The sequence below is a fragment of the Nelusetta ayraudi genome, unplaced genomic scaffold (assembly GCF_046127955.1).
Source record: "Nelusetta ayraudi isolate G7.1 ecotype Tasmania unplaced genomic scaffold, CSIRO-AGI_Nayr_v1 ptg000027l, whole genome shotgun sequence".
Lineage (NCBI taxonomy): Eukaryota > Metazoa > Chordata > Actinopteri > Tetraodontiformes > Monacanthidae > Nelusetta > Nelusetta ayraudi.
Window position 1 is genome coordinate 3093664 of NW_027466077.1, and position 23544 is coordinate 3117207.

Consider the following 23544-nt stretch of genomic DNA (forward strand, 5'->3'; position numbering starts at 1 on the left):
GGTACTGCCACAACAAAAAAGGTTGTCCAGAGAAGATGTGCATCAAGGTCACGTTATTAAGAGAGAATGCTGTCAAGCTCTGCTAGATCTTGGATCATAGTGGGCTCAAAATGGGTTTGTATTTAATGTTGTGTGTCTTTTAACACAGTAAAACCGGCAGAGGACTTGATCAAACAGTTGGATATCTTTTTGAACAGCACAGGGCCTGAAGACAAAAAAGAGACACAGGTGTGACTCTTGACATGTTACCTTCCATGTCACCGTGTCCCATCGGCTTCATCGCGTCTGTGCCATTCGGGATCTTCCCGCTGTGGAGGAAGCAAACCGTGACTGGACGCAGAATCTGCGGTGTAAAGGAAGGGAAGGTGCGAGGCTTGAAGAACATGACAGACTTACAATCTGGGCACCTGGAAGATGGCGCTGTCCACCTCGTTGGTCTCTGCTTCCTCATCCAGCAGGCTGTAGGCGCTGCCGCTCAGGCCGCTGTCCAGCGAGGCTGCCGTGACCGGTGCGTCGCCGGATCTGTAGCTAGAGCGAGCTGCGCAGATACACAGCCATCATACACACACACACACACACACACAGACACACACAGGATGAAGTGCGACAACTTGGCTCAGTCCCACAGCGTTAAAAACAAAAAAGCTGCAGAGTTGGGAGGAGCCAAGAGGGATCAGACACAAATCTGCAGCAAAGAAAAAAATCCATCAGGGCCAATTTCATACTTAAAATAATTAACGTCGCAGTCGAGAGGGAAACCAGTTTAAATCAAAGAGCCGGAGAGGGGTGAGAGCACGGGAGGACGACTGAGGACTGAGAAGCATGTGAACAGGCAGACGGGCTGAAACACAGATTTTTGTTTTTACCTTCCAGACAACAGAGACGAGACAGTCACACAAAAGAGCTTCACAATAAACGCACATTTATATGTAAATGCAGATGTAGACCGAAAACAAGAGAGAGGCACGTGCACTCTTCCGACATTGTTAGTTCAAGTGTATGATTTTATAGTATAATATTTTTATATAGCCACAACATCTACTTAAGTCATTTTTTTTTACGTAGAGGACTTTGATTAAATGTACTATTCTTAAAAGGTCCCATGTTATTCCAATTTTCACTCCTTTTTTTTTTGGCCATGCTGGACTTGCAAACTCCTTCAATCACCTGAAAAAGAAACCCCTCAGAGATCTACGTGGCATTTCTAGCCCTTTGTTTACAGCCAACAGGACCATTTACTTACTTATTAGGGAATTATTAGATAACTGCAAAAAAGGCATCTAATAGGGGACCTTTAAAAACATTTTCAACTATTTTACCTACGCAAGAAAACCTGTTTAGGCCTCTGATGAGCCGGTGATGAGTTTGTGTGAAGGTGAGTGATGAGGGATGCGCGGCGGTGGTGGAAAAACACGATCCGTGTCCGCACCTTCTCCGCTTGCGCCACATTTTCCTGTCAGGCCCGTCGACGCCGTGACAGGGGGAGAGTTGGGGGGAGCTCACTAATCCCAGCTCAATGAAGTCAGGGCGGGGGGGGAGGGGCGTGACTTCCCAGTGAGTCACAGTCCGGAGGCGTTCATTGGCTGGCATTAGTGAGCGGCGTCTGCGGCCGTGAAGGAAGAGTGTGTGCGTGTGTGTATGTGCGTGCTCATGAGTCTCTCATGATGTGGCACCGCCCCCTCCCCTCCCTATCTCTCTCCCTATGACTTCCTGTTAGAACCCCCACCCATCCTCCCCTCCCCTACCTGCATATGTGCGTTAGTAGCATCCTCTTTCCCTTTCTCTCTCTCTCTCACACTCTCTCTCTATCTCTCCCAAGTCCACCTGTGCGTCAGTCACACCACGGGGGAGGGAGGGAGGGAGGGAGGAGGGAGGTGGAGGAAGGGAGGGAATCTTTTTATTTTTTCTTCCCCGGGGGCGAAGGCTCACCTCCGACGCTCTGCGGCCTCTCTTCCGACACCGCCTTCCTGAGAGTCAGGTGTCGGCCGTCCGCTCTGCTCCCTTTGGCCGAGGCGAGCGATGGCAAGGCAGGCAGCCAATCAGACTGGGCCCTCTGAATGGTGAGCACGCCCACCACGCTGTGCCGCTGGTGCCTCAGCGAGAGGCGGCCTCTTTGGCCTGGATGTGTTTGGGTCGGTTGTCGGTTGTTGTTGATTTTTTTTTGGAGGGGGGGGATGAGGGGGGGTTTGTTTGTTTCCCGTCAGGTGGTGGTGGCGGCGGCGGTGGCGGGGTTTGAAGGGGGGTGGGGGCAGGAAAACACAGATCATTGGGGGAATGGGGGGGGGGTCGCCGTTGGCGGGGGGGATGGAAGGAGATGGAGATTCAGAGAGCCGTTCATCTTCACCAGTGGCAAGAAAAAGAAGAAACAGCTTGACTTGTCAATCACATGCAGCCACAGTGTTGCACGGGGGTGCGGCGTGCACTGAGGTGCATTGTGGGTCCGGTAGTTTTTTGTTTGTTTGTTGTTTGTTTTGTTTGATTTCCAAACAAAAAGGGAGAGTGTTAGTGGACAGCATGCACAGCCATCCCAGTGGAGGAGCCTCGAAAAAAGCTGGTTGTTCATGAAAATGAAATTAATAATTAAAAAAAGAAAGAAACTAAAATAATTAAAGGAATTAGGGACAGAAGGCAGGACTGTTTCACTGTTTAGGATCTTATTATTTTTCAGGCCTTAGAGTTTAATCTTGTCCTCACGGGAGACTTGTGTTTTTTTAGGTTTCAACTCATTTACTCAGTAATTAACTCATTAAATATTCACTCATTAAATATTTAGACAACTTATCATACTGGGAAACTGGGTTAGCGCTATTTATTTCTAGCCTACACAGTTGTAGTTTATGGTTAAATAGATTTTATTTTTTAGGTAGTTGGAGATGGCCGAGAGGGCCACAGGCCATCGTACAGGTGAGAAGTCGGTGCGACACACTGGTGGTTGCACACAGACGGAGAGAAGCAGTGAGAAACTCCAAGACACTGTGATGGTGAAGACTGGGGGAGTGAGGGGTGGTGGTGTCAAGGAGGGGGGCGGGACCAAGGACAGGAAAGGAAACTGAAAAACTGAGGGAAAAAAAAAATCAAATATAATAGAGGAAAAAAACTGAAGAGAAGGTGGAGCGGATGAGTGCGACTAGGAGGCCATGCTGCGTGGGCTTTCTCTGCGTCTGGGTTTACTTGGCTGGAGGCGTTGCGGCGACTGCTGGGGGGCGTCACCCGCCGCTAGGGCTTCGCCTCGGCTGCTCCCGGTGCTGCTGCTGCCGTCCTGATGCTGCTGCTGCTGCTGTTGCTGCTGCTGCTGCTGCCGCGCAGCACTTTTGCCAGAGCGTGAAGCGCCGTGTGAGCGAGAGTGTTGGCTGTGTCCGTGGCTGTGGCTGTGGCCCTCAGACAGGGAAGGCTTCGACGGGCCGGGGCTACTGTGAGATTTCTCGATAGTGGGCTCCTGCGTGTCTAAAACAACCACATTCACCAAATTACCAACAGTTTTATCTAAACTCGAGCCTTAGCTTATCTTATCTTTAAGCATCCGGGTTTAATTTGATTTTGCTTTCATTTCCAAAGGTTACTGAAGGGTGAGGGGAGGAGCTGTCAAAGCCTTCCACGGCCACCTTAGCCTTCTATGCTAGCCAGGTGAATAGAGGGGATCTACGGCGAAGCCTCTGAGCTGGGTGAGCATGGCGACTAAAAACGAAAACAGACCATGAGAGAAGCAAAAAGCAAAAAAAAAAAAAGGCATGAAGCTTAAGCTCTGACTGGTGAGCCGAAAATGGGCAGAGGGGTGGAGAGAGTGCAGACAGAGGCAGAGAGGAAGTGACAGGAAGTGACAGGAAGTGCCAGGCGATAAGAGAAAGAGGTGGAGCGGTCGGCGGCAAGGAGGTGTCCTACCCTTGGCCGGATCTGGAAAGATCCCGTGGCTGCGGCTCTTGATGACCGACGACTTGGGCGAGTCCTGGCCGCCGTCGTTGGCGGAGGAGGAGGAGCTGGCGGCGGCCTTGGGGGAGGAGTGCTGCGAGGCGGGCTTGGCGGTGCCGTGGCGGCCCTGGCGGCGGTAGTGCTCGGCCTCGCTCTGCTCCTTCAGGGGGAGCCAGCGAGGGACGTTGTCCAGCTGGGCCGTGTTGGACAGGTCGATCAAGACCTGCAGGGGGAGGAAGAGGAGGAGGAGGAGGGACAAAGAGGTTTTAAAGGCGACGCCTTGGGTGACCTGACGCCTGATTGGTCACTGGTGGAGTTATGGCCGTGGCTTACCTCTCCGAGGAAATCGTTGGAGGAGCCCTTGTCGTAGTCCCACACACTCACCTCCAGGGTCTTCTTCCTCAACTAAACAACACACACAAGTCAAGGATCTGACTGTTATTATTAATTGTCCTTGACTGGCTTTCCAGTGGCCACTCGAAGTACTGCAGTCAAAAATCCAAAAAAGTATTTTCCCCATACACTGCAATACAACAATAACACCCATATAACATGACACCAGCAACCAAAATCATGGTGCACTATACATCTTTCTATTGTCTATCTTTAAGTCATGAACTTTTAATCTTTCTAAAACATTTCTAAAAAGGCTTCCCAGCGTAAACAAAGGTACACCCTCTGTGAAACTCTGGAACTGTTCTGTGAGTCAGAGGAATCACAGGAAACAGGTGAAATATAGGTGATGAGCAAATCCTTTAACGTGCGATCTACTCCTTAAAGGACAATATTTTGATATATAACACACACACACACACACACACACACACACACACACACACACACACACGCGCGCGTCCAAAGAAACGCGTTTTAGAACCATGTACCTGGTCCAGCAGGATGTTTTTGTAGATGACCGTCTGGTTCCACTCTGGGTTGGCGCTCTTGCCGCCGTGTTTGGTCCTCCTCTTGTTCTCAGCGCTGGTGGGAGGTGGAGGAGGGAAGAGTTGGGGGAGGGAGGAAGGGGAGGAGGTGGGGGGACACCAGAGTGAGAAACAGCTGTTCACAGACGCGCCGGAGCTTCTGGTGACGAGTGGACCACCACCACGATGCAGAGAGAGCAACGACAGAGTGGAGCAGGGCACACGACTGGGCGACTGTCAAGGGGAGAAAATGGATGTGATGCACACTGTTTGGATGTTTGTTTGTTTTGGGGTTGTTGTTTTTTTTTGGTTTTTTTAAGATTCACGTGCACGGGCAGCAGGGAACAATGTTGGGGGTTTGCTGCAAAAAAGTCCATCAAATTGTTGGAAATCGGTCTCTCCTCCAGTCGGTTTAGATATTTGGGAGATTAGAGTTAGGAGGTTGGTTGATGTATTTTTTTTTTTACAGAAAAGCAAATCTGCTGAACCAGAAACAGGAAAAAAAGAAAACACGCTCAGCATGTTGTACTGATGCTGCGACAGACTGGCCGGAAAAGACATGCGACTCTTTGAGATGGATGTTTTTTGCAGGGTTTGATTTCAGATTGCAGGAAGAGTCCGTCGAAGGGTTAGTTTGGTCAAGACGAGGAACAGTCGGAGCGATGGGATGACAACAGACAGCGGAGGAGGAAGTAGATGAGTGGGCACAGTGGGCCGTCAAAAGGTACAGGAAGTAGTTAGCACAACTGGGAGGGGGAGGGGGGACTGAAGAGCATCACTTTTGTTGTTAGGACACTGAAACAGTGTGTTTGGGAGCAATAAAAACACATTCTACCTGGGAAAACTAAAAGTTTATATGTGATATGTCAAAGAGATGGGAAGATGTTCATATTAAGGGGTGATTATGGGGGATTAGAGGGGGTACCACTTGGAAAACAAAAACCTTTAAACTTTACCTGCTTTACCAAAACGGACAATTTTACTTATTTTCTTTTTTTTTTTTCAACCAAAAAAGTAGAACCAAAGTGGGCAAGTCACATACCTGGCGTTCTGGACAACCATGACCTGACTGAGGGGGGTCCAGCATGCATTAAATATAAAGCACAACATACAGAAAGAATAGTCAGAGGGAGGGCGGGGAGGGTTGGAAGAGAAAGAGAGAGAGAGAGAGAGAAGGACAGAGAGAGAGAGAGAGAGAGAGAGAGAGAGAGAGAGAGAGAGAGAGTGTATAGGTGGAAGAAATAGTGGAGGGGAGAGAGAGAGAGTGTGTGTGTGTTGTGTGTGCGTGTACTGCAGTGTGAAGGTCTAGATCTGTAGATTGGACAGAAACCAGAACAACCTGCATGTATTTTCATGATCACCATTTTTTAAAAGTGTTTTTTTCTAAATTGTGTTTTATATCTTGGGTGATGTAGTCGGAAATATAGGCTGCAAAGCATCTCTGCGCAAGATCCACTCGGGATTCCACTGGTGACACTATAAAATAAATATTCTTCTTCTTCTTCTCCTCATCATCATCAATTATAATTAGAGGAGGACGCAGAAAGAGAGGAAGAAACGAGTTGGCTGACTAACTGATTCCAAATCCAATTTATCAACACTATCAATGTCAAGGTTTCGGCGGTTGCTGGGAATCCTTCCCGTCCTTCCTGATCCAAACCAGGGAAACGTCACCTCAGAGAACCTGCTCCGTCTTCCGGGTATCGAAATCTTTTTGCAGTAAGTGGTCCGTTTGACCGCGGGAGCTTCGCTCCGTGCGGTTGCCAGGAGATGAGATGTGACGCAGACCAAGCAGTCGGCAGCTCGGAGAGCCTTGAGGGCTCCTGCCTTTAAAACACACACAGGCGCTGAGGTTTTTCTACTGCTGCTATTAGCAGCAGGCAGGGTGTGTGTGGAAGGGTGCAGAAAGACAATTCTGAAGCTATTCTCATTTAAACTTGTGACTGTGACATGTGTGGTTTGTCCCTGCGGTGTTGCCGTAGCGGGCTGTCGGAGAACATGATGATATCTGGCGACCCGTTTATCATGACCCCCTGTCAAGTCATTCACGCTCGCTGATGTTTGCAGCTGACTGCTGTCAAAGCTGAAGGCCGGAACAGAATCGCTGGCGCAGCACCGTGGAGCTGCGTGCGATGGCTTTTATCTAAAACAATCGTACGGGACGGGACGGGGGGAGAGAAGCGGAGGGGAGAGGAGAAAAAAAATCATCCAGCAGAGAGGGGTGAGGGAGACTCCATTACATTAGAGTGTAATCACAGCCGGAGAGAGGAGGAGGGCCAGACTCCGCACATCACATTACGGATAAATACGCGAGCTATCGATCGTGCAGAGCACGGCGGTGGTCGTCGTTGAGGAGGAGAGAGCGACGCCCCACTCGCTGTCGTTTTATGAAATATTTTGTCAGCTGCAGGAGGCCGCATGAGGCTTTCGGAGGGGAGCTGTAAAAAAAAAAAAAAAACAAGTGGAAAAGGTGTCGTGGAACCGGAGCTGCTGCCGCTGAACGCTGGGGGATGTCAAAGGCGAGCAAAAAAAAATCAATCTTCTTTTTTTTCCTCCTTGGCCGATGAATGGATAAATTGGGTTTGAGGCGGTGTGAGATGTATGCTGGGAATGTCTCGGAGGGTGTTTCCCATAAACCCCGTGTCTGGAGCTCACGTTCAGCATCTCTCTCTCTCTCTCTCTCTCTCTCTCTCTTTCTCGAAGAACAAAATCTGCTCAACCGCATTGCCAGTGTTTCTTCTTCTTGCCCTGATCTTTAAAAGGAAAGTTCAGACAAAAAAGAATGGCAGCTCCAATGGTTTTCTTAGACTTTGCTGAGTTGCAGGAGGTTTAGGTGACGTTTTGTTCTGACTCACACAGCCCTTCTGGAGATTCAGGGATGGTAAGAGTTTGACCTGGTGACTATGGTGAGATTTCCGAAATGTTTTAATCCAAAATATGCACTCACGATGACACAGCAGCCACTGTTACCAACAGCTCTAGGAACAGGAACTTCTTGCAGGGGGTGATTTGGTTCATAACATAGACTCAGTCTTCTGTGAACCTCCGGAATGGTTACGTGGATCAGAACAGCTCGCCAGCGCCTCCGCCGACACGCTGCTGAGTTGCAGTCGTGTCTCATTGTTTTTTCATTAAACTGCCCCCATCCGTTGGCCAGCTGTGTTTGGCAGCTTGGCCCTGCCTTGACTCACCCTCTGCCTGGGAGCAGGTAAACTTTAACAAAGGGGTCAGAGTAGCCGTTGTTGTCCCTCAGGGCGAGGTTCCGGGCCTGCAGGACGTGGACAATCAGGTTGCCGAGCTGCTTGTCGTAGTGGATCTGAAGCTGCAGATGAAAAAATACATATACAAAAAATTGGAGAGCGTGAAAAGGCATCGAGGGCATTTAAAATCAGTGCTGTACTTTCTGTTTCTGATTCAAGGTTTTAAAATAGCTGCTGGTTTGGTTTGCCAGACCTGTATTTCTCCTGAGACCGGGTGTGACTGGGTCTTCGCTCCCTCTGCAGTCTGCGGAGGATAAAAGCAGAAGAAATCGCTCAGATGCTGCTGGCGGAAGCCTGTAGGTGGAGCCTCTGCGTGTTCAGCTGTGGGTGGTGCTGCCGCACAGACAGTACCGAGCACTTATTCGTGCAGCGCTGGCTGGTTAAACTGCGGGTCAAACTTCTTACTCTCTATACATCTACGTGTTTTTTCTTTCTTTTGCGGCCCTTGAACTTGCCTTGCTGCTGTGGCGCTTCTTGCCCACGGAGGGCGACCCGGGCTGGGCCGGGCTGGAGGTGGCAGAGGTGGTGGCAGGCAGGCCGGAGGAGGAGGAGCCCGAAGATGGGCCCTGCTGCTGGGACACCTTCTGCAACTCTGCTGCCAGCTGCTTGGGGTCAACACCTGGAGACCGAGGAGGTCTGTCACCTGGTCAGAGGGTGAGAGAATCTTCTATAAGTCAGTTCATACAGGGTGCAAAACATACCTGAAGACCAGAGCAGGTCTAAAATGTACCCATGTGACACCAAAGTATGGATCTTTATGCATCCTTCCAACTAAAAGCTAATACTTTAATTTGAAAACATGAAAAAAAATAACTGTTCCAATAGCGACCGCATGTGGCCAGTGTGTTGTGAATAAGAAGCAGTGACCAGATTTCAGATGGAGGTCACGGGAATTGCGAGTCGGCTAATTGGAATTGTGTGGAGACTGGTGTGGTTGCGATGGTGGGTAGGAAAGATAAGATAACAGAACAAAACATTGTCCTGCCTTTGCTGTGTTCCTGGAAATCCAAGTGGTTGGAGCCTTCGGACTCTGCCAGCATGTTGAGATCCCTGAACGAGAAGACGCCGTCAGACACATACAGTCATATAAACAGGAGCGGTCAAACCGCCGAGGCTGGAAGTGCTGGAGCTCTGGAGAAGTCTTCTCACATCACTAATATTCTGTTTAAATACATTCTTAAAGGTCAAGGGATGTTTCAGGTGGAAATTGACCTTCTCCAAGAACTAACTACTGTCCTTCGTGAAAAGAACAATTTTTTTCCCCCTTTTTTCATTGCCTTTAAAGGACCAGTGTATTATGTCAGGAACAAAGAGACAGAAAGGGGGGAAATATAGGTCATATACTCACAGTCTGACGCACACTTCTGCTTCGTTACACGGCTGCCCCACGAGCCCTTGCACCTCTTCGTAGGTTTTTCCCATCAGGAGAACGCCGTTCCACTCCAGGACTTGCATTCCTGCACATAGGAGATTTGATCTGAATTTGCCCAGCATGCAAAAAACACAATGTTTTCAAAATACATCTTTCAGCTGTCATAGTTAGAGAAGAGAGCATAACAAAAAACCCGAGTGACTGCACTCAAAACGACGAGCATTACACTGCAAGGCAGAGGTGGAGGAGAGAAGATCTGCTGACTGCCTAAACAGCAGCTGTGCAGCAAATCTGGGTTAAATGGAAAGTGGGGACACGTCATTTGCTGGATTCAGAGTCACAAGGACGACGCGATGCATTAAAGGAAAAAAAATAAAAAAAACGGGAACCCAGCCTCGTCCGGCAGTGACAAAGAAAAAGGGGGGACTATTTATATTTAATGCAGCAGTGAAAGCCTAACGAGACCACACGGCACAGCAAAAACCCACCGCAACCTCGGGCCACAGCCTAGCGGGCCGGACGGGAACTTACACCGTTTGAAGCAGCTCATCAGGAGCGTCCTCTGTTTGCGGCGATACTCTGAAGCTGCGAGAGTGAAGCAGGGGAGGGTGTGGAGGGAAGCCTCCATATCAGTCAGTGTAAACGTCAATGCGTACGTGCACGTAATGGTACACGCTGTTTCTGTCCCCCTCTGTCACATCGGGCCCTATCAGCACAGGGGGCGAGGCGCCATGTTCCCGGCAGGCAGGAGACAAAGTGCTTCTGCTCGGCGTAGATGACAGGGTTATGGGTCGTTATCATGGCCGACGTGTCGCCGCGGCTAACAAACGGCGCAGATGCATCTCGACTCCCGGGGCCCCAGGAGCCGTCGTCAACAGACTCTGTTCTGTCATGCGTAAGACTAGTGTCGGTAAACGGCTCATCTGTGACGGCCCGGGCAGAGCGAGCTCGCGATAAATAATGGTGGCACTTTGTGTTCGACGCAGCAAAGCAGGAAGGAATAAAACTGTTCAATACTTTAGTAGTGTTTAAAGCCTTTTTTGCAAAAAACAAAAAACAAAAACAACGATAAAATACAAAAAATAATTTTTATCCATTGTTTTAAAGCAGTGCCACAGATGCAGAATCCTAATGATGCTAACAGTCTGTCTAATTAGTATTTCAAGCTAGCAGTTTGCATTTCCATTTGGGAACCATCAACAAAATTCCGACCACACATCATCTTAGCATCTGGCTAAAGTGGCTCTGTGCCATCTTATTTAATTTGGCATATTCTTTAAGTCCCATTTATTTTTTCTGAGATAAAGTAAAAAAACAAACAAACAAACAAAACATTCAATAATTCATCCCAAAGATTTATATATAACCGCTCAGGCTCCGGTCTGACTTATTTCCAGGCTACCTCCATGTGCCCAGATTAAGTGGCCACTGCGAGCAGACAGATGGGCTGAGAGGGTTAACAGATCCCAGACTGACTGCGCCACACCATTCCTCAGCGCCCCCTCCGTCCTTGTGAAATCAATATCACCTCATGAAATGTGTCCCTGTTCATAAACCACACAGCAATATATCCCGGCGCGGTGTCAGCGAGAGGTGCGTAAGGGTGAAAACTCAGGTCGTATATCTGGGCATAATGGTGAGCCGCCGATGTAGCTCAATGCTGCTGTTGACGTTCCCGCCTTCAGCGTTTTGAAGAACAACTAGTCTCTGCCTTATTTATGTACTTAGCAAGATTTACTGGAAAACTATTCTGGCGGCCCGGTGTTCGCCAGGGAGTTGTTCCACCTGTACCTGCTAAATAAGGTTCCCAATTGGCCGGACCATTTCCATGAACAGTTGGTATTTAGCCAGGCCAAAATTCATGATTAAAAAGAATAATAATAAATTACCTTCAAGAATCTTTCCCGTTTGTTCAGCGGCTCCACCTGGAAGGACTTTGGCAACATAAGCTCCAATTTCCCCGTTAGAGCGGGGGACCTCTTTTCCTCCTACCACACGGATACCAAGCCCATTTCCTGTTAAAAGCAAGCAAATGAAAACAAACATGATTTAAAGATGTGGATCTCGTATTTAACTAGACAGGGAATTAGACGTTTAGCGGCATATCTGGAATTTCCCAGTTATCGCTTGTCTTGCTGGCTTAGTAAGTGAGTGAAGAGAGATTTTTCAGGCCAAGGCCAAAGACAAGGTACCCCAAAATTGCCAACTCAAACTAATTTGATGCTGATGTAATTCGTTAATGTTGTTAATTTGATGTGATATAAACTCAAAGGGTTACGAGTCTAGCAGGGCAAACACTGATGACTGCAAATTCCAAATTCTTCTTGTTTGTTGGGTTTATCCTCCATTTGTTAATTCCTTGAGATAAATGGATTCAATCATTTCTTGGCTTCGTACAACAGAATATAACGATCCTTGTTATTTGTTCTGCTACACGGCGCACAACTCTTTTGCAACATCTAAATGAAATTTGTAATTCTCTTGCACAGACTTTTGAACGACTCGGCAAGGCAAAAAAGTCGACGGAGAAACGGCAGCGAAACGATTTAGTTCGGTGCCGGCTCATAAACAAATCCTCCTTTGTGGGGCCCGCCTGTTAATTGCACAAGATAATCCTCAGCGCGAGGGATGCGCCATTTTGAGCACGGTGATGACTGATGAGTGTGGAGAGGAGCCAAATCAAAAGGAATAAAGCCAGGAAATGAAATGTCTGCCCGCCTGGAGGAAGGAGTGCGATGGAACGTGATGGCAGGAACGATGACGTGCCAGTTTTTTTTCTTCTTCCCGAGATCTGGCGGGTAAATAAAATGCTCTGTAAAGGCGATGCGAGTCATACTGATGCACCTTCACAACACTTCATCCTTTCTGTGCCATTTAGAATACACTCAATAAAATGGGAAAACAGCGCTTCTGTCCCTGGTTGCGTGTTTGATGCAGTCAGTAAGCATCGGGGTCAATACAAATCTGACGCATGCATCACCCTATGATGATTGCTCGTGGCCGAGAATACACGCCTGTCTTCCCCGCCAGATGGCTTGCCTGGAATTCAACGGTTTACGACAACGTCTTGCACTTTACCTGAGACACTACGGTCTTTGGGATCCCTCTGTAGTTTGACCCTGAGGTGAGGGAAGGGGTAGTATGGGCCTTTACCCTGGAAATAGCAGTAAGACACGGTCATGTTTAAAAATGAGTGACTAAACACACACAAATCTGTGGGAATTCCTTTGGATCCCTTCCCCGATTTTCACCTGTCTCTTCTCTGGTCCCGTCTCCGACCGCCCGTCCCGGGGTTTGTCAAACCAGTCAGTCTCTTCTCGTCTCAGGTGGTAGGCTTCAGGGACAGAGAGACACGCACTGCTTGAAAAATCGATCGCGGACTTCGGAGATTCTCCTCTTTAAGAAATTTGCTGGGTTTCACTGGTTCACATAAAGGGGTTTTATAGGCCAGAAAGCCACTTGTGTATGACTGAGATAACCAAAAAAAATGGAGGTAAACAAGGATCTAGGATCTAGGATTAAAGAATTAGTTTTTTTTCCTTGTTCAATGTGACAGGGGTAGAGAATACCAGAAAAATTAAGCTGCTTGAGGGTTGAAAAACTGTCCCTTTATGTTTTAAAAAAGATGGCATGGTTCTAATTTATCATGTGCTTTATTGGAAGCATTGTTTGAAGCATTGTTAAGTATCACCTTACTAGTGAGGCCTGACAAGATATACGTGACCAAGGTAGTGTGCATTTTAGTTGGGATGCGGGTTAATATGTTAGCTGATGGATGACTGGAACATTGAACTGGTACTCTACCATTGGCTGCATCGTCTCTGTTCATAGGCATCTGGGAACCACTTAGGGCTGGAATCAAGGCAAAGCGGTTTACATTGCAAAAGGATTGGGGTCCATAAACAATTATTATTGACAAGCAGTGAGGTTTCCTTCAAGCTAGGCCTAACGCACAAGCACAGGTCTTATAATCTATGCTTCTTTAAACTGCAAAAACACATGAGTTAAAACTTTACTTGTTTGCAAATGCGGTTCAGTCTGTTTCAGCAAAGGAGCCAATTATATGACATATCTGATATGTATAATGCAGATTAAATTCAGCACTTATCACATTATTTTCACATTATTTCTTGTTTCTTCTACTTTCAAGATTTCAAAGCATTGTGGCTGTGGGCTGATTTGTATCTGTCTGGCCACAGTGGTCTCAAGGAGTAGAAAGGGACTGCACATTAAATATCAGTTGGACCATAAATATTCATGCAACATAACATCACAGATGCATCACAATACAAACAATCAAATACTCACAGCAAGACATGCACGTTAACGTCTTATATTTATTACATACTCTCAGTTTTCAGCCTGAGATCATATTTTAAAGCATACAATCATGAGCTACTTTTACATTTACATTGTTATTTGAAAATATTTCAGTGCTGTCTGTACTTTCATTAATCAAAAAAAAAAAAAAAAAAATGCGGCCCTCATAAATATAATGATAAACTGGACATGTATTTTATGTGAGATTTATACACTAGATCTAATTTTACAAATGTGCTGTTCTGTGAGAAATACACAAAGCCCTGGAGGATTGCTCTGTTTGAAGCCAATGAAATGTTTTACCATTTATACAGCTACCAGCCGCACACAGTTCTGATTAAAATTCTGACTGCCACAAGTGAGAAATTGCTATTTGAAGAGGGGAACCTCCCACACAATGTGACTGTGCTGAGCGTTGCCATGCAGTCGATGAAATGGACAACTGTTACACAATATCTGGAACGCAGACAAACACAGTGCATGCAGAAAGAGACGCTGGACCACAATCTACACGACATGCAGGGGGAAAAAAGAGAAAAAAGGCATCCATGCATACAAGGTTTAAAATGATGGTCAACCACAACTGACACCCAGAAGAAAAGAAAAGAAAACATACGTTGGAAATTGAAACATAAAAAACAGACACATGCAACTCTTCATTAAATAAACACATAGTAAATATTTTACACAAGTACACTAAATTCAAGCAAGAGAAACCACAGTCACGCATGGTCAACGATGAAATGTGGGATAGGAAAAATGATGAAATGCGACAAATCTTGTGTTTACCTTCGCTATCTGACATGGTTCCCTGCAAATCATCCATCAGCACATAACCCCTACCCCTCGTTGGTTCTTCCCTGATATGTTGTTGCTGCTGCTGGGAGTCCTGCAATGACAAACAGGAACCAAACTGGTCCCTGGAATCAGCTGAGATGGGTGGAAGAGGCCCTGCAGAGGCACGAGCCATGCCCATAGGCTGCCCAACTGGGCTCAATGGACTCTCCTCTTCAGAGTTCTGGGCAACTATGGGTATGCGTCCACGACCGCTTTGCACAATGGGGAGGCTGGTTGGTTTGGTGCGACCTGAGGGGGTTTGATAGCTCGGCCCATCTCCAGTTTCACCGTCTCCTTTAAGCCTTAGTGAAGAGCTGGAAGGGTCTCTTTTGATAGACAAGTCCAGGCCGTAGCATGAAGTGGGCCGGGATGCGGGCCTTGAGCGGCTACCACTTGGATAGGCAGAGTCCAGTCCTAAACTCTGGCCCAGGTTCAGTGACCCGGCCAAGTTGGCGCCAAGAGTGGACCCAAGGTATTTTTGCTGCTCTGCAATGTTCTTACGAAGCCCAAAGGTGATTTCGTCTTGTAAAAGCCGACTGGACCTTGGAGATGCGCTGGTGGATCCAAGATAGCTGGTATAGTCTGTGTCTAAACCTCTACTGTCTGTAATAGAGGAGTACTTGGAGGATATCTTAGGATCTAACACTGGAGTCTTGTGTTTTTGGTACATCATGGATGCTGGGAGTTGTTTAGCTGCCTGCTTTTCTAGAGTAAGACGGCTGATGCTGTATTTATCTGACTTTGGATAGTGTCTTTGGGAGTAGCTGGACATGCTGGAGCTAGGGGTATAATAGTGCTGTGAGAGACCCGTTAGCTGTTCTAGGCTTTCCGTGCCGCAAGTACTCCTTCTAAATTCTTGCTTTAGCTGCTGCTTTAGGAGTTTCAGTTCATAGGGCTCCTCCATTGTATCCTCCTCATCGGGAGTCTTGCCAAAAGTATGGAGCCTGGAGGTGGACCCCAGATAGTCAGTTGACCCTAGATCTGCAGCACTCCTGCGGAGCAACTTCTCTGCCTTTGCCAGCTCCCTCTCAGCCAGACTATAAGAGGAAGAAAGACCTGTTGAACCCTTAGCCATTTCCGCAGCATCCTCCAGCAGCATGTAACTTCGAGGTGTATGGTGATCTACATCTGTGTAATAGGAGTCAGAGACAGCAGACACTGGACTACGCGGCAGACTTCCCACCTCTAAGGCCCTGAGGTCAAGGTGATTGCCATATTTGTCATACTTGACTCCCAGGTAAGCTGAGGATGTAGAATCAGGCTGGCGGCTAATGACATCATATTTAGTTGCGTCCAGCTCTGAGAGGAGAGCTGCCTGTCGAGCAGCTTTCTGTTGCAATAGGAGCATCTGGTGGTAACTCTGCTGTTGGGAGCTTGTCAGAGAGGGGACGGAAGAGTACATAGAATGAGATGCGTAGGACTGTGGAGTCTGATAAAGGGATTGCTGGTACTGGCTTTGAGGGTACTGGTACTGGGGATATTTTCCATAGTCATGCTTGGTCTGAGGTGGAACAAAGTCATCCAGATCTGACTGGGGAGCAGTTCTTGGACGCTCAAGACCGTGATCTTCAATCTCCTCATCATCACCACCTCCATGGACACCTCTAGTCTCTCTAATATTACTGACCTCGCTGTCTGACATATAGTCCCTATCCTCAGCAACACTCTGTAAATAGGCCCTTTCCCTCTTCTCCCTTTCCTTCAGCAGCATGTCTTTTCTACGATTAATGCCCATCTCCAAATACCTAAGCTTGGCATCAATTTCTTTCTCTTCCTCATCTAGCTCTGCCTGCCTCTTGCGGAGCTTGGAAGACTCACGTTCCACCAGATCTAGCTCTCGATCAATGTCTTGTAGAATCTTAGCACGTGCCATATTTGAATTGCGGCACATTCTTCGGCGGGCAGAACCAGTGCTGTATGCTGTTTGGCTGGTTGTTGACTCTTCTTCTGATGGTGGATTGGGAAGTGTCCTCTTAACCTTCTTTTGAGTGCCTGTTGGTGTACCACCTGAGCCTTTCCCCTGTTTGTAATTGATTGACAACAAGAAAAAAAAATCTTAGAGCCAAAGAACCACATATTATCATATTATAAACAATATTAAGGTCTGCTTTGAAAACTGTTGTCATACTTAAAAGAAAGGCATTGTTTTTGCTTTAATGACAGTATAGAAGTAAACCGCTAGTGTTTGATTAGCTACTTACAGTGTAGTTCTCGCCTTGCTGGGTGCTTGGCCTTTCTTCACCTGTTGGACTCATGGGCTTCGGGTCAGACATAGATCTTTGCATGGCTTTTGGTCCCTTAGGACTTCCTGCGGAAGGTTTTGAGGGATCCTCACTTCCTCTTAACCTCTGTGGGCTAGTATCACCAAGGGATTTCTCATAGGACACAAACTCAAGGGATTTGCTAGGGGATATACAGGGGGATACAGGAGAATAGAGCACTTTAGGAGATTTGGGGGCTTGAAGAGTTGACGAATCACCTTTGGTGCTACTAGACTGGCTTATTTCTAAGGGAGTAGGTCGTTTTATCGGTGAAGTCAATTCAGAATCTGAAAACTCCATCCTGGTATCCATTCTAAGGTTTCCCTCTGTGTCTGTTTGAATAGATATCTCAGTGTGGGCTTGAAGTGCCATATCTGACTGCCCTCCCCGATCACCTCTTGCAGTGCGTGGCCGGCTTTGTCTGCTTCTAGTCTGAGCTTCCCATTCGTCTTGATCTTCATCATCAGTCTGCACACAACTGTCAACACTCTTTTTAACACTTCTCTTTTTTCTGCCTGATGCATATGCTTTGCTGACTGTCTCATCTTCTTCATCTGTCTGGCAGCCACTATCTGTGATTTTTCTCGCCAGCACTGTGCCATCAGGGCCTAACACAATCGCCTCTTGCAAGCCATGTCCTGGCATGTCTCCTCCTGGGTACATCTGACGAAGCTTTTGTTCTTCCAGTTGCTGTCTAAGTTGCTCCTGAAGTCTCTGAATCTGTTCAAGCTGCTGCTGCTGTTGAGCATATGTCTCTTTCTGCATCATAAGGTGTGCCTGTCTTTCCTCTTCTTGTTGGGTCAGGATTTGTTGCTTCATAGACTGCAGTTCCTCTAGTTCCTTCTGTACTAGTAGCTGCTCTTGTTCTCGGAACCGCTGAATCTCATGGCGCTCCCACTCTAATTCCTCAGCTAGGCGCTGTTGCTTGAGCTTCTCCATCTCTAACCTCTCACGCTCCGCCTGATACTGGCCATCCCCAGGAACCATGGGTGAAGACAATGCCTCCAGTGACGCAGCTATGGCCTCCAAGGATGCATCTGTGTAAGAATCAAGGGATAAAGAGGTTGCAGCTCTGGATACAGCCAGAGCAGTAGTAGTGTCTCCCCTAGAGATTTCTAGATTGAGTGGAGAATCCTCCTGCTCTTCTGTTGCAGCAATGGACAGGTAACTGTGTGATCGTGTGAGAGGCAAGTTCTCAAGGTTGGACAGGGACGGCATTGTGTCACTGGTATGCATACCCGACAGGGTGTTGTATGATGTGCTAAATATTGAGCCAGGCTGGGTTGTAATGGCATACGTAGAAGGTATGGGTGCAGCAACCGATGAATACACCACCCCATTTGATGACCTCAAGACACTGCTTGTGCCAAAAAGTGTCCCAGTGGTACCCGTGACTCTCGTTTGGGAAAAGGGTGGGATTTTCATTCCCGAGTAGGTCCCTTTCTTGGAGTAGTCAACAGCTTCACCTGTCAAAAGTCAAAAATATCAGTTGAATCCAAATAATTGAGACTTATTCAATGTAAAGCAAGCCATGTGCGTCCAGGTTTTGAAAACGGCGGAAAAAAGGTGAACAAAAATCTTTTTGAGTGCAATAAGCATACACATGTATGGTGACAGCATGCAGGCACGTGCAAAAATATCCAAAGGGAAATTAAAAAGTTGCATGCAAAAATAATAAAAAAAGCAAAACAAAACCAAAATGTCACATTAGCCATGAATGAGTGGTGGCAATTCATAGTGACATTTAAGTGACAGGTCGGCGATGTCACTCCACTGACCTGCATCTGAAATCTTTCCAGAAGTAAGATCTACTGCACCATCTGTGGTGCCACTGAAATCATAGCTGTTCTTACTTTTGTAAAAGAACAAGCCTGCCTCTGCCAGGTTGGTGTCAGACATCGATGGTTTGATTCCACCAAATCCTCTCATGCCATATGGTGAGCGGTCATACTGATAATGATCATCACGATATCCAAAACGGTCTTCAGGCAGTGGTGTGGTAGGCTGTTGACTTGTGCAGCTTCCTGCAAATGGGAGCTGGTACACAACATCACAACATACAGCTCTTTTCCCAGCAGTCAGGTCAACAGGTTTGCCATCATCATCTGTGACTACAGCTGTGGCCACTTCTGCAGAGGCTGTATCAATTGATACTACGGTATTGAATGGTTTTGTGGTGCTAAGGTCCACAGCTCCTGCAACTGTGGATGTTCCCGTTGTTAATCCATTTGCAGCACTTGCAACTGAAGTAGGCGCAATAGTGACAGGGGCTGTCTGGAAGCTTCCTCCACCTGTACTTGAGCTAACAGAGAGGTTGATAGGGATTTCTGCACCGGCATGAAGAGAGGGCTGAGAATCAATGGGTCGATATATAATCTGAGAAACAGGCTCAAATGTTTTGTTTTTTGTGAGCTGAAGGGGCACAGATGACATTTGAGAGGTCTCTAAATTGTTACTTTGCTGGATTGTGGCAGCACAGGTCACAATGGTAATGCTATCAGTTACAATAGACACGGTGGATGATTCGGCACTGAGGTTTACAACAGGGGACTGCACCGCACTGCTCAGACGATTTGCATCTGTTGTGAGAGACTCACATCTTGAGTCAGGGCTGGCAGATAGATCGACACCATTCTTGCCTGATTCTGAATCTACCTTCATAGTCCGAAGATCGACAACCTCAAAAGGTTGGAAGACCTGCGCATTTTGTGCTGGCACTTGAACTTTGGGTTTCTCCTGCGAGATTGGGACACCATTCGCTCTAGGTGCTGGCACTGGTGGAGCTGTCCTTTCGTGAACAACAGAGACTGTTGTCCTCTGGACCTCTGTGGTGACCACTTGGGAAATGACATTAGGCATGACAACAGGGGGCTCAGCTGATGCAGATATAGCTTCAATTATGTGACAAGAACTTGAAACATGTTTTTCTGGGCCACAAATCTCTTGACTTTCAATTGATTCTGTTACACGAGTGTATGCCAGAGGGACCCTGGATGTTTGAGGAGGAGTTGATTGTGAATACTGCTGTGGATATTGCTGAGGTTGAGGCTGCGATTGGTAATAACTTTGTGGATGAGGCTGGTGTAGGGGAGATGACGGCTCAGGGCTGGAAGGGGCTTGAGTTGAAATTGTTTCAACTGGGGAGCTGGGCTGAGATGGAAGAGTGATGACCACGTATGTGTCACGAAGATTGCGGGCATATCTTGGAGAAGAAGGAGACTTTGGTGAGGGATGAGCAGGCTTGATCTCAGAGGAGGGACTCAAATTGAGTGATGTATCAGTTGGACCTGTGGGAAGTGCCGTTGGTCTTTGTGGATGTGGGGCACGGGCTGGTGAAGAGGGTTGTGAGCCAGGCTTTGGTGCAATTGGTGGTTTAGGACCGTGCCCTGGTCTGGTATCCCCAACAGCAATGGGAAGAGATGGCTTTGGAGGAACAGGTGGGGGGACATGAGGTTTGTACATGGGAGTGATTGCCTGTCTTGCTGATGGTCCCTGGTCTGCAGTGAAAGCCTCTTGTCTCATTTGAGTAGCTGGTGCCTGAGATGGAAGTGGGACTGGAGGTTTCCTTGGAAAAACACTTGGTTTTGGAGGGGTTGGAGGAGGCAGTGTTGGCACAACAGGTGCGTCTGCCTTTTCCTGAGAATTAGCCCTCATCAGAATGCTTGGTTTAGGAGGCACAGGTGGGGCAGTCGACACTACACTAGGAATACCGGGTGTGTACTGAGGAACTGTTGGCAAGGGTGTCACACTGGCAATAACATGCGCCTGTGTTCTTTGGGGTGCACCTGATAAATCAACAACATCAGTCTGGGATGACGTGATTATGGTGGTTTCTTGCTCAGAAACCACAGTCACAGGTGTAGTTTCTGTTTCCGATACTGCAGATGTTTCTTCTTCCTTCTTGTTCATATTTTCCTCATCTGATGACAATTCTCCGGAAGAGCACTGGGTCACTCTAAGGTCAGGGATCGGGTGAAGTGCCCTTCTCACAGCAGTACCTTCAGCCTCAGGCTCCTGTTGAGTTGGGCTTGTTCCAGGAGTTAGAACTCTCTTCATCAACTCTTCATAGGCAGTGTCCGCGTCCAACAATGGTTTTCCATCTTTGCCTATTGTTACTGCACTGCTCTTGGTAACGGTATTCTCAGCAGGATGCAGCACAATTTCAGGGCTTGAGACTTCTTTCTTAGGCTGCATATTCTGATATTCCTGCTCGAGCTTCTGAAATTCTTTTCGCTTCTTGATCATGTCTTCATATACTTCATCTGGGGATCTTAGCTTCTTTGGCTCTGCTGGAACAACAATCTTCTCTCGCTCGCCCACATCAGGTACTGAATTGTCAATAAGAGAGGCGTAGGCATAGTCTTCAATGAGCATGCCTCCATACAGGGTCTCTTTTCCAGGCTCAGTCTTGCCTGTGTCAAACGTAGGAGAAGTAGCCCTCAGCATAATTTCCTCATAGGCCTCATCGGCTGATTTTAGAGGCTTTTTCTGTTGTTTGTTTGTGTTTTGTTCATCTGTTGGAGAGTGGAGAGACACTGACGTGGGCAGCCGATAGGTTTTCTGGACAGCTGCAATCTTTTCTGCATTAATTTCAAATCCTTCTGGATCTGATTCAATACTGGGAGAGAAATCAGAGCAAGATGATCGTCTGATCTCCTCCATTTCTGCCTCTTGTCGCAATTCCTCAGTCGGGGAGGCATCTTCAATTGGAGACAGGTTACTCGGTGTGGTTTTTGAGTGATCCCGCCTTCGTTGGGCTCGCATCTCCTCTTTGTCTTTCTTTGATTTTTTCCCTGAGCCCTTTTGCTTTTCTTGTTCCTTAAGGAGCTCCTCTTCTTCCCTCAACTCTTCTTCCTCAGAGGAATCTTCAATAGTTGGCAGCATTTGACCTGGCTGTCTATGTTTGGCTTTCCGATGCTGTTTACCCTCTCCAGCACGAATATGGCTGGGACTACTACTATCACTGTCTTCATCGAGTGATGAAAGAGATGTTGGCGATGTCCCTGGAGTAAAACTGGATGCGTGCAGACTGGATGAGCCCTCACCTCTGGATCGATCATCTGGAGAGTCGGTGAGGCACTCCATCTCAGGCTCTCCATCGTCATTAGGAATTCGAATAGGACTGCTTGTTGCATTAAGCTCCATAGTTTCGAACTTCCGAACTGCAGTGCCAGTTTTCTCTTCTTTTAGGTCTTTCTCCAGTTGTTTGTCTATGTCAGGCTTATCAAGACAGCCCTTTAGGACCTTATCCTCGTCATCATCTGGGCTGATAGTACTTCCCTTGGAGAGCTTTCTTGCTTTCCCTGATGTGCTCCTCTCAACCGCTGTCTTCTGCTCCTTTTGTTTCTTCTCATCCTCTCTGATCTTTCGCCTTATAAGATTTTCCTCATCCGATGGGGAGACGTCCTCATTTTCACTCATTTCCATGATCTGTTTTCGAATGAAGTCTTCATCATCACCCGACATCGGACTCTCTTTGCCAAAGCTTTCACTGCTGTCGTCCAGGGAATCAGCTCTGATGTCCATCGGCACAAGGAGCTTCTTCTTCGCTGCAGCTTTGGCATTCTTCTCAGAGAGTTCCCGGTCCTCTTCTGAACTCGGCGAGTCCGGCGAGAGGGGAAGTACCTCTAGTTTGCGTCTGGCCTTTAAAGTGTCTGTAAGCTTCTCTTCGTCTGCTTGCTTTGTGCTTGACTTGGCCTCCAGGATGGGAAGGACTGTGCTTTCCAGCTTGGCAAGGTCTGATGGGCTGGTGGGACTGCCCTCCTTAGCAGCCCTCTCGGTTTCTTTAAGCTCCTTTAAGCTTTGCACCGTTTTCACCTGTGGGTTTAAAAATCAGACAGACAGAGTTACTTTGGTTATTTTTCAAAGAAAGTACTTGAGTAAGAATAAAAAAGGGTGCTTTCAAATCTGGATAGACTTGAGATGTTCCTCTGACACAACAGGCAACAAAGGGCCTTTATGTGTGCTGCCTAGCAACAGTAGCCAAATGATTGTCAGCACAAACAATGTTTTCTTGTACCTTTATGCGTCGCATGTCACTGTTTGACAGCCAGCATACAGCCCCTCTCTTTTATTAACTACTCACAATTATATAAAGTTTGCTGTTTTGTTTGCAACGTGCTAAATATGTGAAAAATGTTGCGTTCATCCATCCAAATGCAGAAGATGAAGGCTTTTTCAGCTCCTCGCCGCACCTTCACTCACGACTCGGAGCAAGCCAAATGCAAAACAACTGAAAAAAATAAATAAGTATGCACATTGCTTTGGAACAAATCATCTGTCCAGATGTGAAAGCAACCTAAAACTAGTACACACACACACACACACACACACACACACACACACACACACACAAACTGTGTGCACTGTAAATTGCAAATAAATAGTGTTAAGGAGATGCACAATAAGTGTTAAGGAGAAGTAGTAACTGTTTTATTTAAAGAGTTTAGACAATTCGGATTGAATGGAACTTGTTGTGCAATGTTTGAATTTTGTGGTTCGACAACACAATGCTATTTGCTACGGTCACCTCATCGACTCCACCACCACCATCAGCGGGCTGTGGGCTCTGCGTGTTCTCCTCCTGTGGGCCTTTTTCCTGCTGGCTAGCTACAGGGACTAGGGGGAGCTCAGCTTCTGCTACAGCTACTTCAATGACAGATACAGAT

The 23544-nt window shown here is 47.3% G+C and overlaps 1 protein-coding gene across 1 annotated transcript in view; it reads right to left on the reverse strand.

Moving 5' to 3' along the window:
* pcloa (piccolo presynaptic cytomatrix protein a) overlaps nucleotides 1-23544 on the reverse strand; it is a 47439-nt gene that overhangs the window by 4450 nt on the left and 19445 nt on the right. The window contains exons 5-23 of the mRNA XM_076030130.1: nucleotides 18655-22693; nucleotides 16817-18342; nucleotides 14568-16635; nucleotides 13263-13310; nucleotides 12710-12792; nucleotides 12537-12612; nucleotides 11348-11473; nucleotides 9435-9543; nucleotides 9072-9136; nucleotides 8542-8729; nucleotides 8280-8330; nucleotides 8018-8148; nucleotides 5869-5895; nucleotides 4791-4884; nucleotides 4240-4311; nucleotides 3880-4129; nucleotides 1930-2118; nucleotides 397-538; nucleotides 250-308 (exon numbers count right to left, since the gene is read on the reverse strand). Of these exons, the coding sequence (XP_075886245.1) occupies nucleotides 250-308; nucleotides 397-538; nucleotides 1930-2118; nucleotides 3880-4129; nucleotides 4240-4311; nucleotides 4791-4884; nucleotides 5869-5895; nucleotides 8018-8148; nucleotides 8280-8330; nucleotides 8542-8729; nucleotides 9072-9136; nucleotides 9435-9543; nucleotides 11348-11473; nucleotides 12537-12612; nucleotides 12710-12792; nucleotides 13263-13310; nucleotides 14568-16635; nucleotides 16817-18342; nucleotides 18655-22693 (9343 nt within the window). The remainder of the gene's footprint in view (nucleotides 1-249; nucleotides 309-396; nucleotides 539-1929; nucleotides 2119-3879; nucleotides 4130-4239; nucleotides 4312-4790; nucleotides 4885-5868; nucleotides 5896-8017; nucleotides 8149-8279; nucleotides 8331-8541; nucleotides 8730-9071; nucleotides 9137-9434; nucleotides 9544-11347; nucleotides 11474-12536; nucleotides 12613-12709; nucleotides 12793-13262; nucleotides 13311-14567; nucleotides 16636-16816; nucleotides 18343-18654; nucleotides 22694-23544) is intronic.